General features: G+C 46.2%; 1 protein-coding gene across 5 annotated transcripts in view; it reads left to right on the top strand.

The window, feature by feature from the left end:
• Positions 1 to 25156, top strand: part of SCAI (suppressor of cancer cell invasion) — a 106904-nt gene that overhangs the window by 40524 nt on the left and 41224 nt on the right. For 4 of the 5 annotated variants that reach the window (XR_012648341.1, XM_075015394.1, XM_075015395.1 and 1 more), the window contains exon 3: positions 1722 to 1853. Coding sequence is in view for 4 of the 5 variants with exons in the window: in XM_075015394.1 (XP_074871495.1) it covers positions 1722 to 1853 (132 nt within the window). In the remaining variant the exon portion in view is untranslated. Of the gene's footprint in view, positions 1 to 1039; positions 1052 to 1721; positions 1854 to 25156 lie in introns of those variants that run through there. The other variant, XM_075015398.1, reaches the window with a different exon arrangement.

A 25156-nucleotide genomic window follows, 5' to 3' on the forward strand; every position in this document is an offset into this window, starting at 1 on the left:
AATTTCATACGCTGGTGCTTGGAATAGTTATTGTCCATGTTCCATGGTGTATAAAATGTATGATGCTGGAGGCTTCAAATGCCAACTAGCCCTTCACTACACCTAGGTACTGCTTTCTTAGTTCACTCTGGCAACCACTGATAGCTGATCGTATGTTTTGAGCTTTTGCACATTGTCTGGCATCGCACAGGAGTAACTAACTGAAAATGAGTTGGACAGATGTTTTTTAACTTTTGCCTCTCACTCTTTTCAGCACTTGGTCTATATGAGGCAAACCACATGCTGGTGATAAAGGCATGGGTATCCTCATATCCACATGCAAGAGAGGACTGTGAATGCATGCTGTGCTGCCCTTTGCCAAACACAGGCAGCCCTAAAGTTCCTTGTTTGGTGGGGCATGTTCACTAATGTGTCCTTAAAAGGTGAGGGAGGTTGCTGCCGTTTTTGTCAGTACTTTGTAGTGCATGCAGTGGTGTCACAGGAGAGTGTAACCAAAGTCTGGTTGAAGTGAGGGTTTGGTATGAGATTTGATGGGAAGATAACTGCAGTCCCACTGTCTGCATGTAATCTTCCCTTTTGCCATATTCTCCTTGCAGGGCAGACTGCTATCTCTTGCTCTGAATTGAGAGTTGCAGATGGTTGCTCATGTGCAATTACACAAAGCTCCTGTGCAAATGGAATTTATTATTAACCTCCCCTCCTTTTTAAAAAAAAATAAAATAAAAAAGTCTGATTCCATCGAGATGCCAACAATACTTGGTACTGTCTCTTTTTTTCCTTCATAATGGCATGATGAGTTGTTTACCCCATACAAAATAGAAGTTTCTAAAGAGCATAAGTGAGCTGCAAAGTGGTTAGCCATTTGAAGCGCAGCACATCTTCTTGCAGGTGTTAGAACCTGTTGCTCCCTGTTCATTGTTAGGTGATCATTACATTAACCATTCAGTGGATTAATTTCAAGCAGGTTTTCCAAAATGCTCATTGTATAACTTTTATATCTTTACTCAATTTTAGGTCTGTCCACACTACAGATCCTTGGTGTGTTATAAGTGTACGTACAAACAGTAATTGCACAATATGAAGTTGTGCACAGATGAATAAGAAAAAAGTTTTTTGTAGGTACTCTTGGGTTGCAGCCCTCAGAGCTGACAGGGTGAGCAAATACAGTGGAACAGACATTATTTTGGGCTTTCTTTCCTAGAACAGCTTTGATGTCTGACCATGATGGATAGTGAACACAGGTTCCAACATCTGTGTAAAGAAAGCAGATGTGAGGCAGTGCATGAAATAAACAGATTTGGGGCCTAGATCTCTTCTCTCTAAACATTTCTGTGGGGCAATCACATCTCTTTGCTAATAGACAAAGCTAGAAAGGGGGGATGTGAACGTGAACTTAGGTTTATGCGCATTCCTTGTTATTTGTGCTTTGTCTTTAATAGTCTTGTCAACAAGTTATTTTATTTCATGATTATTATGCCATTTTCATTTGCTTTAACTAGGGAGGCATGCTGTAAATATGCCCATGTTTGGGGTTTTTTTATCCTGAATTAAGATTCCAGTTGTGATTTTTAGTAAGTCTCAGAGAAAGTAACCTATGGGAGAGTTGCATGTTTGCTATGTTTCATTATCCCTGTGAAATCATACTTGCTTTTTAAAACCTGTCTGCTGAGTTCCCAGCTGCCTTCCATCTTTGGTTCATATAGACCTTTGCTTTATTCTAGGACTGAGTTTGCGCTAAAAGAAATCATGTCATCTGGAGGAGCTGAAGATGATATCCCTCAGGGAGAGAGGAAAACAGTCACAGACTTTTGTTATCTACTGGATAAATCTAAACAGCTCTTCAATGGCTTAAGGTTAGTGGATTTATAGTCCTACATAAGTGAACAGCAAATCACTCTCTCTGCCCCTTTGGGACTACTTTGGGACCAGGTGTTGCTGCATGATCAGTGCTGCTGATTGTACAATATAGTTTACACGGCAAATCAAGAGTAAATGGTAATTACTTGTGTTAAAACAAAATAATTCATTATTGGGGTGGGAAAAGGGTCTAATGGTTCTGTGCACTTTTTTTTTCCCCTTGAGATGCAGGAATTGAAGCCAGTTCCTGTATAAGTCCTCTTCATTACCTTTGTTGTAATAGGAGTCTGGAAAGGAATTCTTAGAACAGTTTGTGCTCTGGAATGCTGCACAGCCACTTCCTGCTCTTCTGAGGAGAAGTTTAGTCTTTGCAAAACCACTGCATGAGTTGGGTCCATTCTTTTACATTTCCATTTACATTGGGCATCTGACTGTTCCAGACTAAAGGCTGTAGTTGTTCTTATATTATGGGAGGGTTTAGGACCTGCAAACAAGAATCAGGGCCCAACTGAATGAGGCACTGTGTAGATGGGTTGCAAAGACAGTCACTGTCTGTATTCACTGGTGAGCTGGTGCAATTTGTACACTACTGTGATATGTTGCTAAAGTGTGGTAGTGTCACTGTACAGAACAAAGTAGAGTTGGTTGCATTGATATGATGTAAACGTTACTCATCTAGGACTACAGGGCTAAGGCCCGAATTTATTAACCCTCCATTCCAATGGCATATTGATAAGTAAGAGAACCTGTAAACTTGTAGCCCCAAATTCCTTTACAGAAATCAGTGTGGCTATGTGGATTTCTTGCGTGTTGCCAGGAATGGAAATGACTGGTTGTTTGTGGATGGAGATGTGACTGTGTTCTTTCCTGCTGTATAACAGGGGTCTTTGTGAATGGGCTTCCTGAATTGACAGTTAAAAACTGAACTGAGAAACACTGACTTGTGAGCTTCTGTCTCCAGTTCTGGTTCTTTATCTTCAGGGATGGTAATTTCTTTGATTCCATTTGTTTTTATATAGTGATTGGGTGGGAGGGTGTATTGCCATGGTGAGCATGAAAGTAGGACTGGTTTTAAGTAGACTTGTTTCTTAGCAGCATTCTTCACCACCTTTCAGTGCATTGTGGTGTACGCTCTTTTTGTATTTGCTTAGATTGTAAGCTACTTGAGTAGGGTTTTCATCTTCTCTGTGCTCTGTATGTAGTCAGATGTGTAGTTGGAGCTCAACATATCCAGATTAATTTGGCTAGTTCAAAAAGGCACACTACCTAAGAAGCTACTAAGCTGCGTATTCAATTTACTTGTGTAGTGCTACAGTGCCCATCTATTGGAAAACGGGTAAATATGTCTAAAACTTGCTGGTGTGGAAATTCCACATGCCTGATTGTTGACTGACTCCAGGGGTCAGGAAACTTTTTAGAGGTGCAAGGGCAAATTCTAGGAGTTGAGTCTGACTAAAGAGGCATGTAGCAGTTGTGCTCTTTCACAGAATTACTTGCAACAGATGTATTTTTCCATTAAGCTATGTCTTGCAAGTGTTAGCCAACCAGAGGGTGATAGAGCTTAAGGCCAGAAGAGACATAGACATCATCTAGTCAGACCGTTCGGATATCATAGGTCACTTACACCCTCCAGCAACTGAAATTAGACCAAAGTATTGCAGCCCACAGGAAAATAGAAGAGAATAAAGAGCTCCAGTGCGCAAGGCCACCACAGTAGGTTATACAGCAAACCCCCAAAATGCACAAATTTCAGTTGCGCTTGACTTGGGTTAATGTGAGTTAAGTGCAACTCAAAGCGACTCTTGTCTGGCTGGGAGAAGCTACACTGCCACAGCTGCCTGCCTGATGCAGCTTCTCCCAGCCAGGGGAAGCTGGGCAGGCAGCATGCCTGGGTCCCAGAGTGTTGGGGAGCCAGGAACCAGGCAATGTGCTGGTGAGTTTCCTGGCTCCCGCCAGCAGAGGGGAACCGGGAGCCAAGCTGCTGCCTGGTTCCTGGCTTGTGCCCTTCCTGTGGGAGCTAAGAAGCTGACCACTACTGGTGCTGGTCAGTTTCCTGCTGCCTGGTCCCTGCCTCCCCTCCACTTGCTGGAGCCAGGACACTGACCAGGGCTAGTGCCCCAGTCAGTTTGTTGACTCCCACCTCACTATGTGGGAAATTTGACTGATGTGGGGGTTGCGAGAATGCAGACCCTGTGTTAGTTGGGGGTCTGCTGTAGCCAAATTGTCCCAGCATATGACCCACACATTATACTTGCAGAGAGATTGAAACCCTCCAAAGTCACTTCAGGGAAGGGTAGAATCTTTGTTTCCTGACTCCCACATATGGCAGTCTGAGAGGTAGCATGGTCTTAATGGCTTGAACACAAGGCTAGAATATTATCCTAGCTCTGCCATGGGATTCCAGTATGCTGTTGAGAAGTGAAGCTCTGAATGAGTGCTAAGTGCTATGATAGCAGCAGTATAAAGCTAACAGAATAGTAAATAACTAGCCACAGCCACTGGTCAGTTCTGTTCCTTCTTTCAGTCAGCACAGGTAAATGTGTACTGGAGAATCTGCTGTGTGCTAGCGGTGTATCTTATTGAATCTGTTCAGTTTTCTTAAAATTGCCAAGGTGATTTTCCAAAGCTATATTTATATCTAGTCTTCTCCCTGCATATTATTGGCTGCATCAGTGGCACTGTCTTTCTTCCTAAAGTCTCAATTGGAAAGACTTTTAGCTATGCTGTTGAACATGGATATGTCTACACAGCAAAGTTATTTTGAAATAACTATCCAAGTGTTTGTTCAATGCAACTGCTATTTTGAAATCATTTTGAAATAAAGGTTGGCTTATTTCCAAATAGGTAAACCTCATTCTATGCAGAAAAGCATCTATGTTGAAAGCTATTTCGAAATAGGCACTGTGTAGACAGGGAATAGCACCTATTTTAAAATAAGCCATGGTGCATTCAGTGGCCCTATTTTGAAATAGGTTCCATTGTGCATAGACTGTTCTGAAATAGCTAAGTGCTATTTCAAAATGTGCGTAGCAGCGTTATTTTGAAGTACGCTATTGTGGTATAACTTATTTCAGAAAAAAGCTGCTGTGTAGACATACCCTACAAGAGCTTGTCAGGGTTAATGACTCTGAATTCTGACTTGCAGTCTTATGTCTGTTTGCAGTGTTTGCTCACTATGGCTATGTCTATGCTAGCCCCAAACTTCGAAATGGCCCTGGCCATTTCGAAGTTTACTAATGAAGTGCTGAAATACATATTCAGCGCCTCATTAGTGTGCGGGCGGCCGCAGCAGTTTGAAATTGACGCAGCTCGCCGCTGTGCAGCTCGTCCCGAGGGGGCTCCTTTTCGAAAGGACCCTGCTACTTCCAAGTCCCCTTATTCCCATCTGCTCATAGGAATAAGGGGACTTTGAGGTAGGCGGGGTCCTTTTGAAAAGGAGCCCCCTTGGGACGAGCCGCGTGGCAGCGAGCTGCGTCAGTTTCAAACTGCCGCAGCTGCCCGCATGCTAATGAGGCGCTGAATATGTATTTCAGTGCTTCATCAGTAAACTTCGAAATGGCCATTTACATGGCCATTTCGAAGTTTGGGGCTAGCGTAGACACGGCCTATATTACCTGTTTTGAAAACAGTTATGTCAGAGATTTTCCTTAAAGCAAACACTACTTCTCCCTCTGCCCCTCTCCTCAAGTAAATTTGGGGCAATAAAGCAACTCTCTTACAAAACCACCTGTATGCTGCCCTGGTGCCATTCTAATTTAATAGTATAACTGGCAGCACTGTAGTAATGAGGTGGGATTTCCATGTGCTGAATACATTTTAACATTCTGCAAAGTGGCTGCACTTGCCTTGCTCCCAAGAAACTCTGGTATGTACCAGCTCTGAAATGTTAGCTCAAAACACTCTGAGTGGACTGTCTTGCTAATGCGAGTTTTGCATGTTCTGTACTTCTGAGAAGGAGTTTAGGGCTTGTCTACCTGGAAAAATAGCATGGAATTAGATAGGGTGTGAATGTAAATCCCCTTGAATTTAGCTACATTGCAGTGTCTATGTGGGGAGTTACTGCAGAAGAGGTTGTTCCTTCATTGATACTTTGTTTTTGTCAGGGGAGTATTTTTGGACAGGGGTGAGAGGATGAGAGGTAGGTGGCATATACGTGCATTTGGTGCAAGTAGCTCCTGGGCCTCAGAGACTGTGTAGACCAGAGTGGCAGAACTGGAAGAGCCAGAAGAGGCAGAGAGGTACATACATGAGACTTTATGGCACACAGCAGAACAATGCCACTCCTGGTCTGACAGCCTCTGTGCTGTTGAAGAGGATGAAAGCCTCAGGAAAGGAGAACATCAAACCGGAGCAGACGGAAGTAATCCCATAGCTGGGACCCTCCTTCCAGATGATGATGTGGTATCCTCTCTCACTGAGGATACCTGCACAGGAGCGGGAACTCCAGTTATTAGAAAAACAGATAATAATAGTTATGAGGAATTGGATCATCAGAAACATAACTGGGTCTTCCCTGCCCTAGGGGCTGGGAAATGCATTTTCAAGGAACTGTAGAACCAGTTCTGCAACCACTGGAAGTATCTTTCTCCTGGAACCAAATGGGCTACAAGCACCCCCTTCCACTGCAGCAGGCGCTCATACTCCTCCCCCAGTCTGAGAGCTCCCATTACTCCAGTAGCATCTTTCTTGCCTCCCAAACTTCATCACGCAAAACAACCCATATAGTCTTCCCAAGAGCGAGATGCCACAATCAGGGTTTGTCTTCACTACCATCTCCCTACTGCCACAATAGATACAGCAGGTGTTGACTTTTGTGGGTCTGTTGAAGACCTGCTAAATCAATGGCAGAGCGCTCTCTGGTTGACCTGGTGCTCCAGCTCCCCGAGAAGAATAAGGTAAGTCGACTGGAGAGTGACTCCTGTCGATGCAACAGAGTGAAGATATCTGGGTAAATTGCCTTAAAATACTTCAATCCAGAGGCATTATTCACGGGTGGAATAATGCAACTGGGGTGACTAACCCTGTAGAGAAGACAAGCCCTTTGATTTTTGGCTACAGTGGCGTGCAAGATTACCTGAGTCTTTTAGTTTGTGGACCCAGACTGATTGAAAAGTACATGCTGAGACTGTACTGCCTTTCTTCTCAAACAACTCTTCCTTGCTTTTAAAAATATTTTTCTGCCAGCTGTTCTATTAGTGTTGTCCGTCTTAAATAATTTTCATTAGTATGTAAGGGAGTCAGCTCATTTTGTGTGCATAAAAGGTGAGCAAGAGGCATCTTTAAGAGTCAAGACTGCAGGGTTTTGTTAATGGCAATATCTGTAGACTCTGATTTGAGGCAACATGAGTTCAGGAATAACATCTGGCTCTAGTAGCTGAGAATAGGTCTTTTGAACAGGACTCAAAGGCAAGTTGCTAATTGACATCTATCTTTCTTGGTTGAAGTGAAAATTAGGCTGATTGCTTCAGCTGAAGTTTTTAAGAATGTGTAGCTTCTGCTTCCCTAGTGTGTGGTAAAGCAACTACAGATTGCAGATCTGGGATCTACTTGAAGGTCTAGTCTTTTTATTGATTACATTTACATAAACGTTGAAGTCAAGAGCGTTGGTCTAAATGTCTCAGCCATTATGCAAGTCAATGAAGAAACCAGCCAACCATTGCTGAGACATGCAGCCTACCAGTTATGATCTTCTAACTGGCTACAGTGGTAAAAGTGAGTCAAAAAGGCCCTACTTGTAGTCGCCTATAGCTTATCTGTTAACTTTACATTGAGCCCTTATTGACCTTTGCAGGCAGAAGGTGTGGGCAGTCAAAAGGGTGGGAGGGGAGAGGCTGGACATCAGATCTTTCACAGGATAAATTTTGTCTGTCTGTGAAGCTTGTTCTTGCTGCTTAGTAGGCCAGTGTAGGTGTGACTGAGGTTTTTTAATTGAATTGTCCAAATGGGGATCCATGAGCTGAGACAATAGATTATAAAAGTGTGTCTAAGCCACCAAATAGATATTGCAAGTCTTGTACTTTGAGGAACAGATTCTGCAAGGTGACTTGTCACCTCTTGTCAGAAGGGGCAGTGTACAATGGGACCAGCAGCAAGGCTGGTTTTTTTGGTCTGATTGTAGAAGTGATCTTTCTGTTTATCTGCGTGTCCTCTGACCTTTTGTGAGATGAGATGTGCCACACAGGAGTGATATTCTGTTTGGCTGCATCTATACTTGCATTCTTCTTTTGAAAGAGGCATGCAAATGAGAGAAATTAAATCTGCACCTCATTTGCATTTTCACATCTGGCACCTCATGTGCATATTCTTTCAAAAGAGCTTCTTTTGAAAGAAGAAAAGCAGTATAGATGTGGCTCTTTCAAAAATAAGCCCCATCTTCAAAAGAACCTTATTTTTGAAACAGCTGCATCTATACTGCTTTTCTTCTTTCGAAAAGATTAGCAAATGAGGTGTCAGATATGTAAATCTGCTCTTTATTGGCATTTTTTATTTCCTTCATTTGGAGCCTTTTTCAAAAGAGGAAAGCAAGTATAGATGCAGCCCTTCAGAATATCTGTCCAGCAGGGCAGGACCAGGATTTCTGTCAGCTAGAAGAAATCCTGAACATGAACATGAGAGAGAGAACTGTTGTCAGAGATTGAGACTTTTAAATCAAGTATCAAAAAGACAGATTCCAGTTATTTTCATCTAAATGACACTTAGGCCAATAAACTGCTTGATATCTTACTAAATGGCAGAACTGGACCATGGCCTAAAGCTGTGTACTGTAGTCCCTCGAGTTATGCAAGGATTGTGTTCCCACGCACCCTTGCTTAAGTCAGGGGGCATTTTTTTCCCCGGAGGTATGCATGTTCTGCAGCAGGAGCTCCTTTGCAAAGGTAAGTCCTGTGGTTGGGTGGGGCAGCTGGGGAGGTTTAATCCTGGTGGTGAGTTGGAACCAAGGGAGGGGTTGGGAAGAGAAGCCTGGGAAGTGTTAGGACTGCAGGGGGTGGAGCTGAGCGGGGTGTGTGTGTGTGTGTGTGTGTGTGTGTGTGAGAGAGAGAGAGAGAGAGAGAGATCCACATGTGGGAGGTTTAGGCCGGGGGTATTGAACTGGGCCACTGGTGGGCAGGGTTGAGCCAGGGTCCAGGGGAGCGGGATTTTGAGTTGTGCTTAACTCGGGTTTAGTGAGAGTTAAGCACAACTCGAAATCGTGCATTTCAAGGGTTTACTATATTTAGTAGGACTATTGATTTTAATTTGTTGTTATCTTGCCCAATTTAACTCAAAAAATTAATCACAATTTTTAAGTCATGATAAATCATTTTAATTGTGCTGCTAAACAATGGAATACCAACTGAAATGTATTAAATCTGTGTCAGCCCAGCCCTGAGAGAAAGTGAGACTTAACAGGGATCCCTTTAGCCAAACGAATGGCTTCAAAGTGAATCGGAACCAGTTCTCCCTTAGGATAGTGGCTGACTTTGGACTTCAGGTTCCTCACTTTATACATTTATTCAAAATGGCAGTCTGTATCAGCATCTGATGAAGTGAGTCTGTGCTCACGAAAGCTCCATGCTCAAAACTTTTATGTTAGTCTATAAGGTGCCACAGGACGCTTCGTTGCTATAACCTGGAGAGGCCATCTTGAATCTTGAGTTGGTGATTAATAGTTGAAAACATTGGTGAAGCAGGAATCATGAATCCATAGTTCTATTCTCTCTTCTGCTATTGTGTCCCGTGTGACATTGGGACGAGTCACTTCTCTTGTGCCTCAGATAACAGAGGCCAGGTTTGGTATTACTTTGTTTTTGAAGATGTGCAGAGCAATGTTCCCTTCTAATCTTTTCCATCCATGCACAGATTATTTTCCATCCACATGCAGAATTATTTTTTGAGTGGTCAGAGATGTGTGAATCTGCAGCACCAGTAGAAACAAAACCTCAGCTGCTACTCAGATGGGTGGCATTTGAATCTCTCCTGAGCGGACGCACAAGTGAACAGCTTACAGGGAAGACTTGCAGTTATTTCCTACTGATAGATTGATTCCCCCCTCCCCCACGCCCAGGACACAGCTAAAATCCATTCCCCAGCAAACCTTAAGTGTAGAGCAAGTCCTGACAAGGGTCAATCTAGAATTCTTCAAAGCAACTAGTAAACAATGAAATTCTTGCTATCGTGGCAAACCCAGTGAAAGGTGCGACAGGAGTTTTGAGGTGTTTCTTGGCTAGCGTTTCAACCTCATACACAGTGGCCTGGGCATGGCTGTTCCAGAACCTAGGGAGTTCCCTCTGAGCTGAGGTTTGTGTTACAAATTTTATTTCTTAACTTCTTTGTAGACTCTCTTGAGCAACACTTATCACAGCCACTATCTCCCTGGCAATTCAGCATCTTATTGGTCTGACAAATACTGTGTGTTTGGGGGCTGTATGGAGTGCCGATTCTCAAACACAGATGGTTAGCAAAGGTATTCTCATTCCTTTTTCATCAACTAATGGTATCTTTAAGTTGCTGTGTGAATTGGATTTTCGAATGCCAGACAGCCTGTGCTGCAACATAGGAATGATAAAATGAATGGGAAGTAGATTAGCAAAAGTCCTCACTGATCTTAGGCAGCGCTCTAAGTAGGCAAACTCAGGTACACCAGAAATGAGAGATCCTACATTCCAGGTTTGTCACGTGACTTCTGGCACCATATGTCCTATCCTGTTCTCCTTAGCTCATAGCATGCTGATGGCCATGGCCCTGCAGGGAACAAATGAGAACTTGTGCCTAAGATCATGAGGCATGTGCGAGTTCAGAACTAGAGGGAGAGACTGCAGTCTGCTATAGTGCAATTAAGCAACTTCTCTCTTTGAAAAAGCCTTTGGTGCAGCTACATGCAGTGTATGTTTCCTCAGGATTTTGTTACTGTAACTGATATGCGGGGGAAATGAATCCCTTTTCTCTTAGCTGAATAACAGGAAATACAAAAATACCAGTGGGTTTGAGCAGTCAATGTAAGAGGGTGGACTCTGTCACCAAGATCAGACCGTTTTGCAAAGGGATACTCCACTGTGACAATTATTGGGTTTATCTGAAGTAAAATATCCAACTAATGCAGTATCCTCATGCACAGATGTCAGTCTCCATTTCGGCCTCAGCGCTCCTCAACAGTGGCACTGGGTGCAGTATAGGGTTCATGGCAATGCATTGCTGTATCATCTCTCTCTCTCTGGTACCTCCTAAGCAAGTTATCTTTTCCCTTCTGGCTTTCCTGCTGATTCCTGATCTCAGCAGTGGCTTCTCCATTTAGGATAATGCATGTATTGGTACACGCCTGTGCTGACTTCTGCTGCTTCCTGGGCAAGAGGATAAGACAATGTTTCATGCTGGGGGTTTCCTTCCAAAAAATTCTTCTAGGCTCTCTAGCTGCAGAGAGTAAAAGCCTGTGGCTCTGTGTTGGCAGTTTTTTTCACTCTTGCCGCTGCCAGAATGGCAGGGGCCCAGCCAGCCACGTCTTTTTGTTTCTATAGCATTTCCTTCCTCTCTTCCTAACTCAAATGCTGTATTTCACAATTGAGAAAAACCTGTTATGAAGGTTGCTGCTCCCAAATATATTTATGTTCTTGTCAGTGGCTAAGGCTGCTGCTGCTCATTATGTGACTATTGCTGCTAGAGTTATTTGTATTTGTGTGCTAGGGGGTAGAGAAGCCTGCCATACTTACCTTCCTCAATAAACATACTTAACTATACATTTAAAAATGGAATTAATTGCAGATGTCCCAGTCTCTTTTCCCTCTGCTTTCCCTTGTTTTGGAATAATCCTGAAACGTGCTAGGAAGTGCCTAGCTGTGGGACTGCCAGCCGCTGCAATGCTTTTGTTGATACATGTGGTTAGATGTTTGGCAGTGTGTGTGTTTTTTTTTGTTTTTTTTCCCCTTCCCTTTGTGGTGTTCCAACTCTGGCCAGATAGTTGGCACAGTGGATCTTGATCGCACTGCCCAATAACCACAGGCCCTTTTCTAGTGAAGGAACTTGGTTGTGTGTGTTGCTCTCAGAGCACAGTCGTGGCTCAGTGATTGCAGGTACAGCTAAACATGCACCCATGGCAATGGGCTAGCTCAGTGAATGGTGGAACTTTCCATTATTCCCTTGGCCAGCCAAAGATGCTCACTTTGAGACTCCTTTTTATAGACCAATGCAACAAGTTATTTATTCCCTCTCTGACATATTTGAGCGCCACCCACTGATGTGTCTGGTGCTACCCATTACCTTGTATCTGTCAGGTCAGGCAAAACATTTCTATTCATCATACTAGCTTCCTGACCTTTGTGTTTTAGGATGGGTCAGCATGCTCCTGTTATCTTTTGAGGGGCGGAGTTCATACCATACTTGGTATGGGGTGTTCTGGTGCCACCCTGCTGGAATGTGTTTGCGTGTTTGTTTTGTGCCTGGCACTTCTTAGGGGCATATGTTTCTGCAAGAACAGGCCTGTTTTTGACAGATTCTTTGAGCTTGCAGGCAGACCCTGTATTCTGCTTACTTGCTTCTTTGCTTTATATCATCAAAGCTTGACCACTACTACTACACCAGACTTCTGATACAAGGCTTTTTGTTTCAGGCTCACTTCCCATTATGTTCCCCTGCTGCTTCCTTCTTCTTTTTCTTCTTCTACTTCCCTCTCCCCCTCAGTTTTTTCATGGGGAGGATGTGTACCCATTATCCTGGGAAAGCATATTGCATGGACTGAAAATGTCCCGGTGGGCTAAACGCTGTTATGTGGTTACCATACTTTGCCATGGTACATTCATGCCCCATGTGTCTGTTGATCAGCATATTCCTTTATATGACAGATGGACAGGTTTTATTTTCCAGTTGATTGTAGTCCCTGATGTCAGGCACTGGAATGTTAGGGTAGGCCTGGGACTTTGAGGCATGCAGTTTTATGATTGAGTTGTGGGGGCACTCCCGGATTTGTGCACCAGTATGGATATGGGATTTATACATGCAACATATATACAGCATGTATGTATACAAACGAGGTTCTTATACTTGGTGTTGTAGTCTGGCTTTTTCACTTTGGGGACGCAGATAGCAACACACGCTTATTGGGGCAATTCCAGTTATGACCAGTATCATTACTGGTGGTAGGCTGAGTGCTTTGAAATACTGAGATAGACATTTCTATAGTGTGTCCCACAGAACTATGCATACGATAATTAAAACAGAAGTTTTGATTAGTGACATTTTGCCAATGAGGCCTTTATATATGAATGTCTTGTAATTAGTTGCTACATAATACGGCCCATCCATAGGGTACCGTCGCTGCTGGTGTCACTGTATGGCAAGGCTCACTTGTCAGGGAGCAGGAGCCGCTAGCATTGATCTGATACACCAGTAGATGACATAGGTTCATTTGTTTCTTGTGAATACTGAATGGACAGTGCCCAAATTATCCAGTATTGCTGCGTCAGGACTTAGTATTTGTTCCCAGTCACTGAACAAGGTTTATTTTGGATAAAGTGCCTCAATTTGGATGCAGCATTGCTGACCTAAATTATGACTGGTACTAACAAAATTTATTTACCCAATTTGTAGTCACTTATCAGGGATGTGACCAAGTTTCCTGTGGTCACATATAGTTTTACAGCCACCAGTCCTGGCTCTCAATGTTCCCTGCTGTTATTTAGCTGTAATTCATCCCCTGAATATCTTCTGATAGCCCAGTAAGCGGTGGAGGTGTTGATAATGCTGCTAGACAATATTGACTTTCTGTGGTTCATCAAATTCTCTGGTCTGTCACCAGTCAGGTCCCAGGAGTGCCAGACTAGAGAGGTTCAACTTGTAGTAGTAGTAGTAGTAGTAGTAGTAGTAGTAGTAGCATCCTTCAGTCTATGTAGACTATGGAACGTGCCCTTCGAAGTTCTGTTTGGCATCCTCATTTGCAGCGTCGGCTGTGATTGTGAAGACCCACCAGAGTGACAGTCCTTGCTGCAGCTGTTGCATATGTAATGGGTGTCTGGCAGGTCCTTGCTGTGCTTTCTGTTGGCTCGCTTCTCCTTTGCTAGCTGTCTGGTCCTCAACTCATCCTTCTGAAGGCCCTTGTATAGTTCCTGCCTCCATCTGCTGTGATCGTCTGCCAGCTCCTCCCATCTGTCTGGCTTGATGTCTACTTCCCTGAGGTCTCTCTTGCAAACATCTTTGTCACGCAGCTGGGGGTGTCCGGGAGGTCTTTTGCCAGAGGCTAGCTCGCCATACAGGATGTCTTTTGGGATCCTTCCATCATTCATCCTGTGGATGTGGCCAAGCCAGCGGAGCCGCCGCTGCCTGAGGAGGGTGTGCATGGTTGGGATTCCAGCTTGCTCAAGGATGGTAGTGTTGGACACTCTGTCCTTCCACGATATTCCAAGGATGCGCCTGAGGTAGCGCAAGTGGAAGACGTTCAGCCTCTTTTCCTGGTGGGCGTACAGAGTCCAAGTCTCGCTACAGTCAAGGAGGGTGCTGAGGATGCAGGCTCTGTAGACTTGCATTTTGGTGAGAGTGTACAGCTTGTTGTTATTCCACACTCTCTCGCTGAGTCTGGACAGAGTTGTGGCTGCTTTACCGATCCTCCTATTTAGCTCAGTCTCCAAGGTCAGGGTGTCAGTGATGGTGGCCCAAGGTAAACGAACTCGTGGACGACCTCTAACATATAGTTGTCAATGCTGATTGATGGAGGTTTAGCAACGTCCTGAGCAAGTACATTTGTCTTCTTTAGGCTGATGGTAAGCCCAAAGTCCTTGCTTGCTTTGGAGAACGGATCCAGCAGCTTCTGAAGCTGGTCTTCTGTGTGTGACACGACAGCAGCGTCATCTGCGAACAGCATGTCTCTGAGGACTTCCCACACCTTAGATTTAGCTTTCAGCCTTGCAAGATTAAACGGTTTCCCGTCAGATCTTGTGTGCAAAAAGATGCCCTCTGTTGAAGATCCAAAGGCGTGTTTAAGCAGGAGTGCGAAGAAGATCCCGAATAATGTCAGAGCAAGGACGCATCCTTGTTTGACGCCGCTCCTGATGCTGAAAGCATCCGATAATGTGCCATCGTATTGGACGGTTCCTCTCATGTCTTCGTGGAAAGACTGGATCATCTGGAGTAACCTTGGCGGACATCCTGTCTTGTGGAGCAGTTTGAACAGTCCATCCCTGCTGATCAAGTCGAAGGCCTTGGTTAGGTCGATGAAGGCAATATAGAGTGGCTTCCTCTGCTCCCTGCATTTCTCCTGCAGCTGCCTCAGAAAGAAGACCATGTCGACGGTAGATCTCTCTGCGCGGAATCCGCACTGTGATTCAGGATGCACCCTCTCAGCAATCTTCTGGAGTCTGCCGAGGATGATGGGAGCGAACAGTTTATCAGTGATGCTTAGGAGGGAGATTCCACGGTAATTGTTGCAGTCGCTTCTGTCTCCTTTGTTCTCATACAAGGTTACGATGTTAGCGTTGCACATATCCTGTGGAACCTCTCCCTCTCTCCAGCATATGCACAGTAGCTCATGTAGGGGTTCCAGGAAGGTGTCCGTGGCACACCTGATTATCTCTGGTGGTATACCATCCTGGCCTGGGGCCTTTCCTACTGCAATGTTGTCGATGGCTTTCTTCAGTTCATCCACAGCTGGTTCCTGGTCCAGTTCGTCCATTACTGGTAGGAGTTGGACAGCATCGAGGGCTGAGTCGACCACAATGTTCTCGCGTGAGTACAGCTCGGAGTAGTACTCGACCCAGCGCTCCAGCTGTTTGGCTTTGTCAGTGATGACTTCACCAGATTTGGATTTCAGAGGTGCCATCTTGTTCTGGGTGGGTCCTAATGCCTTCTTGATGCTCTCGTACATTCCCCTGAGGTTACCAAAGTCAGCACTGGTCTGGATGCTGCTGCATAGCTCGAGCCAGTAGTTGTTGGCACAACGCCTGGCCGTCTGCTGTACTGTTTTTCTGGCTGCTCTGAGTGCTTGCAGGGTATTCTGGCTTGGCGAACATTTGTACTCCAGGAGCGCAGCACGCTTTTTTTTTTTTTTTGATGGCTGGAACTTGTAGTAAACTATAGATAATAACTGAATGTCTCTTCACTGTCCTATACTCCATCCCTTCAGCATATTTTGTTTATCTTTCAGTGCCTGGGACGCACCTTTCTTTACACCCATCTATCTCATATGGCAAACCTTTAAGTCACTCCTGCATCCTGCACCATGTTTTGGATGGCATGTGTTTTGAGTTAGCTGCATGAAGAGAAATGAGGGACAAGGCTGTAGGGCAGGAGAGGAACAGGTGGTTGTTGATTCCCATTATTTCTTCCCTTTGCTAACGGTCATTGTCTCGCGGTAGTGCCTGGAATAGCAGAGTACATTGCCAGAATGCATCCAGTTTCCTTTCATATTGTGCATCTCATTTGTAGCTGGGTCACATGATAGATGTCTGCTTGAGTGGGTAGGTGGGAAGGAGGAGCTGCCAGACAGCCCATCCACAGCATATTAAAATGGATTAAATGTAAGAATACCCTAATCCTTTATTCTGCAGGGCAGAATCTGCAGATACTGCAATTTCTGTTATGTTCAAAAGGGGTTGCCATAATAGTGGTTTGTAACTAAATAACACTTATCCTCCTCTTGCACACCTGAAGAAAAGGCTCCTGAGGAAATTGAGGAAGGTGGCATGAATGATAAGCAGAATAAGAGGTGAAGGAAGAGCTACTCTTGCCCTGCAGAGCAGTGTTTAGCAGTGCTGTGGTGATGTACTGTCACTGATGAAGTTTTATTGTAATGCCATCAGGATGTTATCAAAAGTGCTGTTGTCTGTTTCCATGGAGACCATCTTGTTCCCAGGGTAGTCCAGGAATGGCATGATACCTGGCTATGCCAGCTGTGATTAGGCTTGACTGCTGTTTGGAATGTCTATGTGCAGATACACAGCAGTTTCTATAAGGAATAGTGGCCCAACATGTATGTTATAGCACGTCTGCCTTTGCAATAGGGCATTATTTCGAAGGAATACGAGGCACTATATTATCTGGGAAACCTTGGATTTGATCGGAATGCTCAAACGTGCTCAAAGATGCAACATGGACGAAACGGGGGAGAGCAGCGTTCTCTGTAATTTTTTCTGTCTCTGTGCTGAATGAATTTTGTTATGTGCGCTGAGGCATGTGCTGTTGTGCACCAGGAAAAACACATGCTGCTGGGTTGTGGGTGCTGTGCTAATCAGCTAGGCAGCATTTGAATCACTCATGGGTGGCTGCCCAAGTGCTTGGCTTACAGGGAACTCTGCTGAGGAGTGGAGAGCAATGTTTTCTCTAATTTTTTATGTTCATGTGTGGAATTAATTTTAAGTGCACCAATGTGGAGTTTGTGTGACAGGGGTGGGGCTGAGGGGTTTGGAGTGTGGGAGGGGGCTCAGGATTGGGGCAGAGGGTTGGGATGTTGGGGGTGGGGGTGAGGGCTTTGGCTGGGGATGTGGGCTCTGGGGGCGAGGGAGCTTGAGGTGTGGGAGGGGGCTCAGGGCTAGGTCAGAAGGTTGGGGGTGTGTAGGGTGAGGCTTTGTTTGGGAGTGCAGGCTCTGGGGTGGGGCCAGGGATGAGGAGACTGAGGTGCATGCGTGGCAGGGCTGGAGCAGGGAGAGAGGATTCCCCCAGCTGCAGCAGCTCTGGTGGGGCAAGGGGAGAGGTGCTTTTCCCACTGCACACCTGTGCAACCCTTAATAGCCTGTTGCACTATCAAGCAGCTTAGAGGGGCTTAGTTGGACAGGCCAAGTGGAAGAGGAGGTGGGTAACATGTAAATATGGTATGTTTCCAGTAAAGAATGCAGCACGAGCGCCTGATCTCTTCCTAGTTTAAAGCTAGTTTCTGGTCACTGTCTGATGGATCTGAAATGGCTGAAATATGAAGGAGTGAGTCGGGGACGGGAGGAGGTCTTCTTTGAGAATCTTCCTACTTCAACTGCCTGTTATCCTGGCCTGAACTACTGCTGCTGCTTGGGTAGCTAGAGCCAGGGAAGTCCCTGCAGTCTGTGTGATGGATGTCATCAACCCTGGAGAGGATGCAGCTGGAGATAAAGCAGCATGAGGACTAGCATGGGCCTGGCTTGGATGCTCCACAGCTATTCCTTGGCAATCTGGGATGTCTATGGCTGGACAGGAAGCTTTGAATTTTGGAAGGGTTACGATGACTCAGAAAACAAGCGTGAGGATTCGTTAAGACTTCCTGAAGCAAAGTTGTCCTGTTTTTTCACATGAGGTGCCCTGCAGCTTCTCACAGTACTCTTGTCCAGTGGGGCCTGCGACCACATGGAATCCCTCTCTGACCTGGCTCCATCCATTCTCTTCAGATGCGGGGAACAGCTAACGGAGTCTGTCAGGACCTGCTTTGGGGCCAATTCCTGCCTAGCGTCTCAGGCATCAGCATCATGATAGTAACAACAGTTGAAATGGCTTTCCAGGCTGGTAAGGGATAATGCCAATAACTGATTCACTTCACATGAAATAAGCCAGCCAGTTTCCCCTCGTGCTGTGTGAGAAACAGAGTTGGCCAATAAGCACAGCAACATTAATTTCCTATCCTAGTTGGAGTGCTATTAAAGAGATTAGAAACAACAATATTGCTTTTTTTCTGCTGTGGAAATCCCACTCTGCTGCCTTAGTCTTTTTTATTTCTCTAGAGAGCCTGGCATGGTCAGCAAGAAGCCCCGTTCTCTTAGTGGTCCCTTCCTCTTGTGCCTTCGAGCGCAGCTCTGCTCCTGAGAGGGGAGGGGGAGTTCCTGTAAAAGTTAGTCATAAGCTATGTAGTGGTATGGGAGAGATGAGGGGGTGTCCTCCTGTCAGTAGCCCATCTCAGGAGCTTTGTTGGTTTCTGTTAAAGAGCTTTAGGTAATTGAGTTGCAGTTGTCCTTTTTTGAGCTTGTTGTTCAGGGTAGAGGATAGGATTCAGAATGCCTCTTTCCTGTGGTCTGCTACTGAATATGTAGAACAGGTGAACCAGTTTACTGATCTGGGATATGGTTCTCCTGAAGAAATTAGTGAGCTGATTCTAGAACAGCTAAATGCGGTGCCTCCATTAAAACTAGAGTAGCTTTTCAGGTGGGCTGTATGCCTGCCTTGAAATTCCACCCCAGGTTTGTACTGACTTCAAGACTAGGGTATTTTTGTCTTCTCCACAGAATTCAAGCCAAGCTCCTTGTGATTCCCTCACAAAAGGCTTTTTAGTTAGAGTAAAATTAAGTTTGGGAGCATGGCTGGGTAACTTAAAGATTGAAGTTCTCACGCTTGTCTACACTTGCCCTCAACATCAAAGGGGGCATGTTAATCAGGGCGATGGGAGATGACTAATAAAGTACTGCGGTGAATACGCAGAACTTCATTAGGCAAATTCTCACCTGTGGCAACTTTGCAGTGCCGGCATGCGTGTAGCTGGGGACACCTTGAAGTGCCCATGCTGCTTTGCAGACCTGAGTAAAGGTACTTAGAAGTGCCCGCGCTACTTCCGAGTACCCACAGCTACATGCGTGCCAGCACTTTAAAGTTTGAAGCTTCGAAGTTGCCGCGTGGGAGAATTTGCCTAATGAAGTGCTGCATATTCACTGCAGTACTTCATCAGTAACCTCCCGTCGCCCTGATTAACATGCTCTTCGAAGTTGGGGCAAGTGTAGACCCAGCCCTAGGGTAGTGAAAAACAAATACATGGAAATTCACGTTAAGGGTAGCAAAGCCACCTTAACTCCATAAATTATCCCGTGGAATATCAGTTCAGACATTCTGTTTCTCCTGTAGGTGTCTCCAGGAGTACGTGTGGTACTTCGTCACCCCACTCACCTTTGTTCTGTTCATATAAGTGCTGTAGTTTCACAGTGTGTGCCAGTGAGGGTTGGGTACTGGCATGTGCAAGCTGGCTCCAATGACATTTAGATAACAGATTTGAATATAGAATCATAGGACCAAAGACTGAGAGTTATTTAACTGCCTCAGTCACCTTGCAGGATAGGTTCCTTCCTGAAGTATGGGGAGTGCCATCTAGCCCAAGATTTTGATTGGATGATTTGTGATTTGTCCTCACTGCTTATTTTTGGAGACACTGTGATGGCATCCCAAAATATTTTTGTCATATTTAAATCTCATTAAAGTGCAGTTTGTGGCTGCTTCATTTTATAAGACATTCCACGTCCTTTTGTGTGTACTAAGGATTATGCTCCCAGCCAATTAGTTTGTCTGCGGCTAGAGGGTAAATCTCCATTAGTGCTAAGGGAAATGGGAAGGGAGGCTCCAGATGAGCTAGCTTTTAGTCTGTTTACAGTAGAAGTTCTCAGGAGGAAGTCAGACAGTTTCTCAGAGCAACATCTTAAATCCGTGTTGTGTGTTTAAAAAATGCAGCCTGACATCCACAGGAGCTTTTAATTAAATGGTCATTCTCCCTGCCATGGAACAGAGCAGGCTTTATGAAAATGGATCTGCCTCTTGTAATTTAGGAAGAAGATATCTCTAAATATTTGTTTCATCCCAAAGTTTCCTTAGTACAGCAAAGGCTCCAAGGAGATTTGGCTTAAGGGGCAATCACTGGGCACCTTTTTACTTTCATCCAATGGATCATTAACTTCCATTTCTGCAAATGGTGACAGTGGCTGTGTAACTTAAGGTCAACCAAACCAAAAAAACAATGTGTTCTACCAAAATCTCCTCATTTGGGGCTGAATTGAAGTCTCAGTGCTGTGTTCCTGTCTGTAGATGATATTTAGTGTCTCACTTAGTATTTGGTGCATATAACTGCTTTTGCTGCAGTTTCTACTCACCTGCTTGAGAGCATAGGAGCCGCACAAACCTGCCATTATGATTTGAAGTATTCAGAGTTACAGTAAAAACGTAGAGAGACATTCTTGTTTTGCTGATGTCAAGAGTCCTGACACCTTGTGGTAAAAAGACATATTTACAGAGCTTGGAAAACATTAATTGCTTTCCACTGTCTAAATCTGCAGTATCCAATACGTTCCCTGCTCACCCCATGTGGTGAATGGGGACATGGCAGTGTGACGATTGGCTTTTGGAGCTTTTAAATGCAGCTCCTTCAAGCTACACATGTGAGTACCATCCGCCTGCTGCCTACTCTGCACGTGCACCCCACGGCTTGGTAGGACAAGGGCATGGCGGCCGCTTGGACCCTGGTGCATCTCCTGCTAGTGTGTCCATGGTGTGGCTCCTGTGGCAGCGACTCTGGTGAATTGCCACATTCAGTTTGCATTGGGAGAGAGGGAGGATGGGGGTGCCTGCCTCTGGGTGAGAGCGTTGGCATTGATGGTGGGGCTTTGGCAAATACAGAAGGACGACAACCACAAGTATGGTGATCCTTCAGTTGCTACTGGGCACCAGTGCTCTAAATCACTCACCTATACACATCTGCACAGTCCATCAGCCTACTTCATGTAACACGTGCTGTGAATTCACACCTGGAATTTAGCTCCTTCCAGCTGTAGCAGTACTTGCATACTGTGGCAGTGTAAGTCTCAAGCTGGGGTCTCAGGCTTAACAGAGCCTGAAGAAGGCTGTGCAGAAGGCAGCCAATCACAGAAGTGCTTATAGGAGCAGCCAATCAGGACTGGGCAGGCTCATATAAGAGCTGCGCTATGGGACAGCTTTAGTCACTCTTTGGAGCTTGAGGAGAAAGGAGCACTGGCTGCCTTGCAGATAGAGGGCAGCAAGTACGCCAGATAGAGCAGTGCTGAAGGCTGAGTCCCTGAGGCAAGGGCAAAGAGGGTGCTGAGGCCACAGGAAACTGGCCCAGGAAGAGCTGTAGAGGTGTCAGAGGAGACATAGCAAGTGGTAGCCATCTACAGGGACCATAGTCCAGGACCCAGAGTAGTAGGTGGGCCTGGGTCTTCCCCGTCTTGACTCACCACACTAGGAGTGACTAGACTCGGGGACTGTGATCCCTTCCTCTGGAAGGAGTGTGTCTAAGCTATGGGGCTGTGTCCTGAAGAGGATGCTGCAGTCCTGGGAGCAACATGGGTCTCTGGAACTGAAGTGAGGGTGGTGAGCTGCCACCAGGAGAGGGTGTCCTGGTGAAGTACTAATTCCTAGCACAGTCGGGACGTGCCACAGTGGTGAGTTGCACTTGTCCCAGGCAGCCATCCCCTATTTCTAGGTATAGCAGAATGAGGCAACTACCTGCGACATATTATTGTGTACACAGGCAACTGCCTGTGGGGAGACAGGGTGTGGGGAAGGCACTCAGAAGAGCAGGGATGGGGCATGAGGAGGCACCCCATTTAGAAATTAAAACTTTGGCAGGGACATGGGGGCAGTGCACCTCCAGAGTGCTACCACGAGTCACTTATGACCGTATAATAAATGCACTCTCTGTAATGATACACTGGTATCTGAAAGTCTGTGCTGTTGCGGAGCTGTAATTCATAAAATTGTGAGTTCAAAGACGACAAAAAACAAAAATGACTGCACACTTAAAACTGGATGGTAACAGACTGTGAATCCAAGTGAAGACCGATTCTAGTGATATTCTGAGTAGCAGAAGCTCTCTGCTGTATTTGTAATGGGAAAAGCTATTTCATACTGAGTCAATGGACATTCTAGACTTCGGAGTGATTTTTGGGGTGTTATTGTGCGTGCTGGTTGTTTGATTTGTGAGGGGGTTGTGTTGGGAGTCATGTACATTTGTGCAGATACGCATGTGCAGTGTGCCAGGCAGTGTGTTTTTGAGGTAGTAGTGTGTAGGTGGTTTTGAAGAATTGTGGCAGCTCTTTGCTATTAGTCTTTGCTGTCTGTGGCAAAATTGCCGCCTTGGTCCCCAAGAGGCTTTATCTCAAGGACTGGTGAATGCTCGTTCTCAGCAGCCTCCCCTCCTTCTGCCTTGTAGAGTATATTGTCTGAGGTGGGTGGTGGTGATGCCAGGCATTTCAAGGCACCAGATATCTGCATTCCTCTATCCTTTTTCTTTGATTTTCAATGAGTGATGAATTGACCCTTAGCAAATATCCAGGCTGTGTTGGCCACATCTCACTGGAAATTTCTGGTTGTTAATGGAATGCCTGGCTCTGTCTACGCAGAAGCCAAAGAATTCTGCCTGAGGGTAAGAGTTAACAGAAGAATGGGTTGGGGAATGCACGCCTCTCTCTCTGAGCAGAAGCTGCTTCATGAAAGTTGGGAAACTGATGACGACTCAGTTTTGAGTTGTCTCCCTGGCAAAGTACCGCCTGCTCTAACATTGCAGTGCAGTAGCAAATAAGATTCTTCGTCGAGTGGTCCCCGTGGGTGCTCCACAATAGGTGTCGGGCTTGCCCGGCGCCGCAGATCGGAAATCTTCCAGCAGTTTCTCCTGGATCGCGCATGTGCCAGTGCGCGCCGGCCCCCTGCGCGCCCCCGGCCGTGTGCGCGATCCGGTCCCCGCCAGTTCCTTGTCAACCGCCATCAGCTGCAGACGGAATCCACTCAGGCTAAGGCCAGAGTCAGATTACTTAGTGGGTTTTTTCCACGTGTAATTTGTTGTTTCGGTTATTAAACAAAAAAAAAAAAAAAAGAGAGAGAAAGCAAAGACAAAGAATATCAGCAAAAAAAAAAAAAAGAAAAAAGAGAGGAGCGGAGAAGAGAAGAGCGGACGTGAAGGCCATTTAGGCCGCCCACTACCCCGCAGGCCGGTGATCGCTAGTTGGGGTGGAAAGGCACGGATTAAGTGCTAAGTACCCTATTAACGATAAAGGACTCACCACAATGGCCTCTTCAGGTTTTAAAAAGCGGGAGTCATGCCGTGAAGTTATGCCGGCCTCCGTGGGGCATAGTGAAGGCATCCGACACCTGGGGGAATTACAGCTTACCCAGACGCGTTCTCACTGTGCTAAGCTCACAGCCAGGGCCAGGAAGGACAGAGCAATGAGGCGTAAAATGCTCGTGTTGATAAGGCTCTCCAGTCGGACTTGCCGGAGAAGCCTCACCCAGAAGGGCCCTCTGGGTTGCATAAGAGGAGGGCAGTTTTTCTCTCTGACCCCCTCAGCGCAGAAACAGAGGAAACTCTCCCTGGCTCGATCCTTGCCATGCGTTTGCAGCGAGCAGGACGAGCGGAGCACACAGCCACCAGCCGCATACTCAGGCAAGCGGCAGCGTGGCAGCGCACGTGGCAGAGGCTGAGCCTCCGATTATTCAACAGCCAGCACGCGTGCCACCTAGAGCATGAGCCAGGCAAGCGCCGGAACCAGCGGCACCATCACAGGCGGCACAGACCCCCACGGCACAGCGGTGCAGGGCTGCCAGGCACGGAGCCTGCAGGCACCGCAGGCGGATACCCGCGCAGCACCGCAGCTGACGGTGCTGAGCGCGGCACTGACAGTGGGGCCGAGATACCCGGCACGGAAGGGGGTGGTGCCAGCCCCGCAGCGGAGGGGCAAGGCAACATCAAAAACCTGGCACCTCAGTCCATCTCTGGACAGGGCTGCGCTGCTGTTAGCACCAAGCCCTTCCCCTGTGATACACACACTGCACTGAAGGCCTGTGTCTCCACCGGCCCATCAGGGGAAAAAGAAACAAAAAAAACAAAAACAAAAAAAACCCTCCTTCTCCGTTCCTCCAACCAATGTCACCCTGGCTTGGGCCACCGTCACCATTTCTGGGATTGGATCCCCTGGCGTACTATCACAAGCCAGTTTCACCTCTGTCTGTGTTGTCGCGGAGGTCTTGCTCTCCCAGACATCGGGGGTACACACCCCGTGAGTGGTCTAGGTCTCCATCCCCGGACCCTTGCCCGTGCTGCCATGGTCGTCCTTATCAGGCTGGACACAGAAAAACCACAGGCCTACACCCAGGGGCAGGTCCCCCACCCCCGGCTGCTCAGTACCCCCGTGGGCACTCCCGATCGGGGCGGAAACACAGTTGTCTAAAGGGGAGTTAATTTTAGAACCCTAAGACTTTCCTTCACGATCCTCCAGCGAGCAAGTGTATCATCGACCGCAGGAACCCGAGGGTTTGAGGGAGGTTTACCTTAGTGGTTCCTCCTCATCCTCCCCAGATGAGGCCATGGCCCCCGGGGACGTCTCTCCCCCGGATGACTTTATACAGTTTCAGGAGCCGTTTAGAAGGGTGGCTTTCATGCAAGACATTCAAACGGCAGAGGTGCAGGAGAAACATCACAAACTCCTGAAAAATTTGAGACCCCCGGCTTCATCCAAAATTGCTATTCTGCTGGACGAAGCCATTCTGGAGTCAGCCACTACCATATGGCAGACTCCGGCCTCTGTTCCGCCTACCAACAAGACAGCGGATAAGAAGTACTTCGTCCTGGCAAAGGGCATGGAGTTCCTCTTCAGTCACCCACAACCAAATTCTTTGGTGGTCG

This window comes from Carettochelys insculpta, chromosome 21 (genome assembly GCF_033958435.1).
Source record: "Carettochelys insculpta isolate YL-2023 chromosome 21, ASM3395843v1, whole genome shotgun sequence".
NCBI lineage: Eukaryota > Metazoa > Chordata > Testudines > Carettochelyidae > Carettochelys > Carettochelys insculpta.